Below are 7,635 nucleotides of genomic sequence, written 5' to 3'. Positions count from 1 at the left end.
TTTCCATAAGGTTAGCCATATGCAAATTTGAGGGATTCTAATTGTCGTTGTTCCTGTACTCCAGCTCTGTGAGTATCATTTTCTCGTTCTGAGTTAGAGTAACATAATTTTTGACTTCAATATCATTCTGGTTGTCATCCATAGTCAAAAGAGCCATTTTGTCTATCATAACCTTGGGGATAGGGTCGTGTAGACTCACACTTGGCTTGTTTAAAGGGTTACTCCTGAACCTCCTGTCTACCTAAGGGATTTATCGTCTTCCAACCTGATTGGTTTTTAGCCAAGGGCCCAAAGGGTTGACATCTGTTATCCCATGGCTAAGGGCCACCTATTTTTTGCAATGCTCTTCACTATCCCCCATAAATCCACAATAGAAGTAGAACAAAGGAAGTTTCTCATATCTGAAGTCAATCCAGTTGACCCCATTGTTCTTACTTCCAATATACATTCCAAGCCTTTTGAGGGAATTAATGTTCATATTAATTATGACTTTAACTATTGTTGTTTTGTCCGACATATCATAGATGCCCACCTTCAACACCTCACCAAGATGAGCTTTAAGCATTTGCCCCATTTGGATGGTTTTTCCATTGATGGTTATACCCCATATCTGAATCCAAATATGGGGTTTTGAGAAATCTAGGGTGCTAATAGCCGTTATACCATCCCACTCTTGGAGTATTAACCAAGAGTTTTGGAAGAGCCATGTGTTTCCCTTGAGAATACACTTGCAATTTTCACTTCTGTCCATTGTGATATTAAACATAGCTGAGTTGACTTCTTTCACCATCTAGTTTTTAGGGTTACACCATATATTGGCCAACACTGCTTGCATATTTCCTCTATGGATTGGTTTTTCTGTTGCCAATTTTCCCAAGATGATAATTTTGGTGGATTCTTTCTGTTCCTGAATTTCATATAAGAAAAATCCAACTTTTTGAAATTGCTCAAGATTTGTCTTTAAATCACTAGAATTCTTAGGTTATTCTTGAGATTCTGAATGATTTCAAGATTAGCAAGGCACAATTCAGGTATAGGGGGATGCTAAGATGAGATAGGGTTTGAAAATGAATTTGTTTGGTATTCTACATCTGTATATGTTTTCTCTCTTCCATAATCTTAGTAACAGGGTTGGTTTTCATAGATACCAATTTTCGGTTAGAATCGGAACTCGTTTTTATGTGTTCCATAGAAACAAAAAGGAGTAGTTTTGAGCAGGAAGAAAACGATAGAGGAGAGAAGGAAAAAATTAGAGCAAAACAACACACACACACACAGAGAGAGAGAGAGAGAGAGAGAGAGAGAGAGAGAGAGAGAGAGAGAGAGAGAGAGAGAGAGAGAGAGAGAGAGAGAGAGAGAGAGAGAGGAAAATGTGAAAAAGGCTTAATAGAAGGAGGCTTGAAAAGAAACGAAAGTGAAGAAAGAGGGAGGAAAACTTAGATGAGAGAGATAACAAAACGAAAAAGAATTTGGAGAAAACACTAAAAACAGATAAGGTTAAAACCAGGTTCAGGGAAAACAAGACTCAGGGAAGAAAAACGAAACAAAGATGGAAAATATCAAGATAAAGACGTAGATAAACACACCTCAAGGAAGAAAACCCAACCGAAAGCAAAACACAAACCAGAGAATAAAACCGAAAACACATCGAGGCCAATAATCACACCCATAAGAAGGATCACAGAGACTATAGAAAAAATCTAACAGAGGTGAAATAAGCACAAGATTGGAGAAAAATCAATCAAATTCTTAATCTTCTTTGTTGGTTTGCAAAATAAGATTTAGTTGGATTCCTATTTTAAAAAAAACATTCTTACAATATATAAAAGATTTTTTAAAAATTTGATATCCACATTGCAACTTATTAATTCAAGAAAATCAATTCCAACTTCTATATGGAATCTAATTAAAACCTTATACATTAAATAACTCACACTAAGATTCAAATCTTTATCACCAAACCCACACATCTATTAAAAAAGAAAAGGAATGAAATTAAAATAATTTAAAATTCAGCAACTCTGCCCATAGCCAATCGATAATCCTATACAAAAAAATGCTTGGTTGAGGAAATTTTATGCGATAATAAAACTCTTTTCTTTAATTCTCTCGATCTTTTTCTGAATCTTTCAAATTCATTTAGAGTAATGGGAACTTAATAGGAGAAATTAATGGCATCCCTATGTATGAACTCATCGTTACCACTCTCTCCATCTTCTCATCCTCGCAACCTCACCCAAACCTCTCTTTCTTCTTCATCATCTTCTTCTCTGTTTGTTGATAACAACAACAACAATCATCATCATAACAGCCTTAGAACAACAAGTACCTTGAAGCCTATTGTTGTTAGTGGAAACCCTCCCACTTTTGTTTCCGCTCCCGGTCGCACTATTCTCGCTGGTTTGTTTTTCTTCTTCCGACAATTTTGTTGATGATGTTTCATGTGTTTTGCAATGTTCAAGTTTTTTTTTGTGTTTTTTTATGTTTATTTTTTATTTTAAATATGAATTTATATTTTGTATTTGCCATAGTATACTTAATTTTGGTGTATCTTGGATTAGCGGTTGAATTGTATTTATTTTCATGGTTAGAATCAAGTATTTTACTTGTATCTTAATTTTGAATGGTTCAAATCCTAACAGAGTCCGTCTTCGTTTTGGGAGGCACTATCTAGGTTAGGTTATGCATGTTTTAATTGTGGTAAAACAAATAAAAGTAATATTTTGTCATAGTTTAACAGGAATAAATATTTTAACCGTTTAGCCCTGTGTGGTAGTCTGTCTTACACAGTCTAAAAAACGGCCCCGACTGAATTGTGATCGAATACTTTTGATGCTGTCGCAATTGTGGCGGAACACAAGCCTTGATATTGTGCGTAGGTTCCTATAGTAGACCTTTTGATGAGAATAGGGATCAAATGGAGAATGGCTGAGTAAATTTTTTTGAAGGAAACTTATAGATGTTGCATGATAGTTCTCTCTCGGTGTTAAAGATGAAATGAAGTAGTGTTGATCTCTTACATTTTGATGTATAAACTATATGATATTGTCTTAGCTTGGTTTTTCAGAATCTCTATCTGAGCTAGTTTTGATTTTTATTACATATCTGTCTTTTATATGTTTTATTGAAGCTGATTTTTGTTTCTGAGTAGTTGGAGATCTTCATGGAGATCTTAAGCAAGCTAGATCTGCACTTGAAATGGCTGGTGTGTTGAGCCCTGACGGTCAAGACTTGTGGACCGGTGGAGAAAATGTATGTTTACTGTCTTTCAAAATGGATTTCTGTTAGTTTTTATTGGAATCATTAGCTTCAATTTTTACTATTTCATGCTTTAATTTTTTCTCCATTGCTAGGTGTTGGTTCAACTTGGAGATATATTAGATCGAGGTGAAGATGAAATCGCTATCCTGTCCTTGCTACGGTCATTGGAGAAACAGGCAAAAGAAAACGGTGGAGCTGTGTTTCAGGTTTGTAATTTATGACTTCCCTCGTTTGCTTATCATTATTATGAAGCTTCTGTTTTTATCTACTCGCATAAGCACTTGTGATATTGTTCGTGATTCACGGGGCTAAGTAGAAATCATGTGTAAAATCTTTTGTCATTGTATATTAATTTTCTAAAACTGAATTTGCTTTGTCTAGGTAAATGGAAACCATGAGACGATGAATGTGGAAGGGGATTTCAGATACGTTGAATCTGGTGGATTTGATGAATGTAGTGATTTCATGGAATATATCAATAATTCTGAAGATGACTGGGAAGAAACATTTACTGGTTGGGTCGATGTATCTGAAAAGTGGAAAGGAGATCGAGCAATGTCAACAAGTAATTGGGGGCCTTGGAATTTAGTGAAGGTATTAAAGTTGCATCCTAACTCCCAAACTAACATGTTAGAATAGAAGTTCCGAGGCAATATACATAATTTGTTACGTTGTAAGTAGAATATAAGTTCCGTTGTCTCGAAATGTAGTTCTATGTTATTCAAAATGTGATATTTTATTGTTTTTTTTTTGACGAAGTTTTCCAATTACTAGGACAGAGGCAAAAGGGAGTCATTGCTCGATCAATCCTCTTTAGGCCGGGTGGGCCACTGGCATGCGAGCTTGCAAGACACGCCGTTGTGCTTAAAGTTAATGATTGGGTCTTCTGTCATGGCGGCCTTCTTCCTCACCACGGTCAATATTCTACTGTCTTTTTGGTTTTGTTTATCTTGATTTTGATTATAGTATTGACCAGTATCAACTATAATACTATGTGTTGTTTCAAATTTGTTGAACGTTTCTCCGATTTCGGAAGCCTGATAATATTCTCTTCGTTTTCTGAAGTTGCATATGGCTTAGAGCGGATGAACAAAGAAGTGTCTGAGTGGATGCGAGATCCAAGTAAGAATGACAGTACTTTCCAACTCCCTTTCATTGCCACCAGGGGTTATGACAGTGTTGTTTGGAATCGGTTGTATTCAAGAGACTCACCGGATTTGATGGACTATGAGGCTAATCAGGTAAATATACTCGGGGAAATGTATTTGTATACTGTAACTAATACTTATGAAACACCGACACCAGACACGATACTAACACGGATCATACTATCTGACATGTAGTCCTTTCCTTAAAGACTAACTTCGTGACTCCATCTCTCTGTAACTTGTCATTAATGTTTGAGCAGATTTAGATTTAAATAAACAGAGGAATAATTCTAACTAGAGAACAAATTGATCAACAAAATTAAGAAAAGAAGAATTCTTTGGATATCGTTCTGTTACTATCAATAGTCATGTTATCCCATATGAAATAATAGGTTTGAAAGAGAAGATACATAAGGTTGCAATGAAAATGATAACCTTGCATTCAAGGCTACCCCAAAGGAACACTCTCCTTTCAGACTCGAGCATTCTCTAGTCACTAAATTTAATTATTCAAAGCTATTTTTCCTTCTATTGGATATACTCATAGAACACATTCAAGAGCTAGTAGCGAGATACATGTTTTTTTTGTAGATGACATAGTCCTACTTGGAGAGCCGAAGAAGGATTTAAATGAGAGATTGAAGTTTTGGAGATGAGCTTTAGAAATGCATGGCTTTCGCCTAAACAGAAGTAAGACGTAGTATATGGAATGTGAGGTCAACAAAAGGAAAACTGTTTCTAATATAGACGTGAAAGTTGAGGATCATATCATCCCACAAGTCACACGGTTTAAATATCTTGGATTTATAATACAAAATGTTGGAGAAATAGAAAGGGATGTAAACCATCGAATTCAAGCTCAGTGACTGAAATGGAAGAGCGCTTCAGTAGTTTTATGTGACACAAAGGTACCGTTCAAGCTGAATGAAAAAATTTATCGGGCCGTAGTATGATCTGCGATGTTGTATAGGACAAAATGTTGGACGGTTAATAATCAACACGAGAATAAAGCTAGTGTAGCAGAGATGAGGAGGTTGCGTTGGATGTGTGGTAAGATTAGACAAGATAAAATTCGAAATGATAATATTAGAGAGAGTGTTTGGTTAACACCTATAGTTGAAAAGATGGTGGAAAATAGACTTGGTGGTTTAGGCATGTAGAGAGAAGACTGGTAGATAAGGAGAGTAGTTCAGATGAAGAGAAGTCAAACAACTAGAGGTAGAGGTAGACATAGAAAAAGTATAAGTTATTTAGATCTTGAGATTAACGATCTAGATAGAAACATGGTTCTGAATAAAACATTATGGCAAAAATTGATCAATGTAGCCGAACTGCTTGCTTGATTGTTGTAGTATCTTCCCCTGAACCAATCGAGGGCTATTTAAAGATTTTTTAAAAATAACCAAAATAACATCTCTTAATGGCTTTCTAACAAACTTACTAGCTTCTAATTAACTTCTTAACTCCAATCCTAACAAACTCCCCTTTATTCTAAGCCGCAACAGTTCCCTAAAAATGTCAACAGATTTAACATGACATGGACTTTTTTTTTGCCATTCTATCAATTTTTTTGTTTCTTTTACTTCTGGTTTCATCTCAATTACATAATGTAACTTACTTTGTTAGATATTTAGTAAGTTCATGAAATTCTGTCTCAGTATGACTTGGATTGAAATCTTGAAACCCAATAATACAATATTCAGGTATGTTCCATTCTCGAGGAAACACTGCAAGCAGTTGGTGCTAAGGCTATGGTGGTGGGACATACTCCTCAAACTACGGGTGTAAATTGGTAAGGGAAAACAGTTCTTTAAGCATTCTTGGACTAATAACCTCCAAAGCTGTCATAATCTTTAGATTATAATTTGTATATTACTGCACTACTCAAATTTCAGTTAGTAGGTTATGAATGAGTTACTTCTATTCCTATAAATCAGCTCTTTTGTTTCCTGCAGTAAATACAATTGTAGCATATGGCGCGTAGATGTTGGAATGTCCAGCGGAGTCCTTAATTCAAGACCAGAGGTAAATCAAAGGCGTGCGCGAGTCTTCACATGTGCATTTTACAACAAGTAGCTATTGTTATTTACAGTTGAGTTCTTATTCTCCAGGTTCTAGAAATTATAGACGACAAAGCAAGAGTTATCAGGAGCGAAAGGGATACATACAGCGAACTTCAAGCGGCTGCATATACTTAACGACAGACAATTCCGAAAGCAGGGAAATAAAGCTATTTCTGAGTATTATGCTTCTGCAGAATTGAAGGCAAATATTTTTTTTGAAGTTAAATATAGCCTGTTAATGACTTGAAAGCAAGGTGAAAATAGGATGCAGAAGAATAAAAGTTGGAAAATGGGAAATATGAGGTGGTAAATAATCCAAATATTGTACTTAATTGATTATATTTTCACAATTACATTGAGTAGTCCCAACTTAAATTGCTCCATTATGTTTGTTGTCATTTCAAATCTCTTGTGAAGTCAACAAGGGAAATCTATTGGAAGAGATTTGGTTCAGAGAATTAAGAAGTAATTTAAGAATAAAATATAAATCTCATCAGATACATGAATCTAATTTTTTTTTCAATCAGATACATCATTCTATCAAATTTAAACAATATAAAGATAAAGATAAAAGAAAATTATTATACCTAGTCAAATAAGTTGAGGAAGAAAACAAAATATTGGAAACGAGATGTCAAAATATTAAATGATGATTCTTTGGCTTTCGTTGCTGAAAATTTCTACCAAACCTCATCCTATATTCTAAAAGCATTCAAAATCCTTTATTTTCCAATTTTACACTCATCTGAATTTCGAAATCTGCACCAAATATTTTTGGATTTTACAATCCAAATGATTAGTAGTCACAAGTGACCTATGACAATAATATTTTTTTATAGATATTTTTCATATTTTTGGTACCTAAAATTTAGTAAAATGTAAAAGGTAAAAGATATCTCGGTCGATAACTAGTATCAATCAACATTCAAGTGTATGGTAAGTTTGAATCCCTCGAATACCACGCTTATGTGAGTTTTAAGTCTCCTATAATTTAAAAAAGTGAAGGTTGAGCACTTTATAAATAAGAGGATTCATACCTCTATCACCTTAAAGTTTTTGATGAATATGTGATATGTCTCTCACTTATTTGAGTGAGTCTTTGACCTTTGGGTGAATGTTTGATCCAATGTGAATGCTTTCCCTCATGATGATCCATTAATGGT

General features: G+C 34.7%; 1 protein-coding gene across 1 annotated transcript; it reads left to right on the top strand.

Annotated features, from left to right (window-relative positions):
- The first annotated feature begins 1,957 nt into the window (after positions 1 to 1,957).
- On the top strand, positions 1,958 to 6,858 carry LOC127118486 (shewanella-like protein phosphatase 1). The gene is made up of 9 exons (XM_051048697.1): positions 1,958 to 2,400; positions 3,152 to 3,252; positions 3,354 to 3,467; positions 3,643 to 3,855; positions 4,041 to 4,176; positions 4,327 to 4,502; positions 6,113 to 6,201; positions 6,365 to 6,434; positions 6,521 to 6,858. The coding sequence occupies exons 1-9, from the start codon at positions 2,172 to 2,174 to the stop codon at positions 6,605 to 6,607; spliced, it is 1,215 nt and encodes a 404-aa protein (XP_050904654.1). The 5' UTR covers positions 1,958 to 2,171; the 3' UTR covers positions 6,608 to 6,858.
- Positions 6,859 to 7,635: the final 777 nt, after the last annotated feature.

The sequence above is a fragment of the Lathyrus oleraceus genome, chromosome 2 (assembly GCF_024323335.1).
Source record: "Lathyrus oleraceus cultivar Zhongwan6 chromosome 2, CAAS_Psat_ZW6_1.0, whole genome shotgun sequence".
Lineage (NCBI taxonomy): Eukaryota > Viridiplantae > Streptophyta > Magnoliopsida > Fabales > Fabaceae > Lathyrus > Lathyrus oleraceus.
The sequence above is the reverse complement of the archived record's forward strand: the minus strand, read 5'-3'. Positions and strand labels throughout refer to the sequence as shown.

Coding starts and splice junctions, on each gene's coding strand:
- LOC127118486 (XM_051048697.1), top strand. CDS start 2,172: ATGGCATCCCTATGTATGAACTCATCGTTACCACTCTCTCCATCTTCT. Junction 3,468..3,642: donor ACGGTGGAGCTGTGTTTCAG/GTTTGTAATTTA, acceptor TGCTTTGTCTAG/GTAAATGGAAACCATGAGAC. Junction 6,435..6,520: donor TCCTTAATTCAAGACCAGAG/GTAAATCAAAGG, acceptor CTTATTCTCCAG/GTTCTAGAAATTATAGACGA.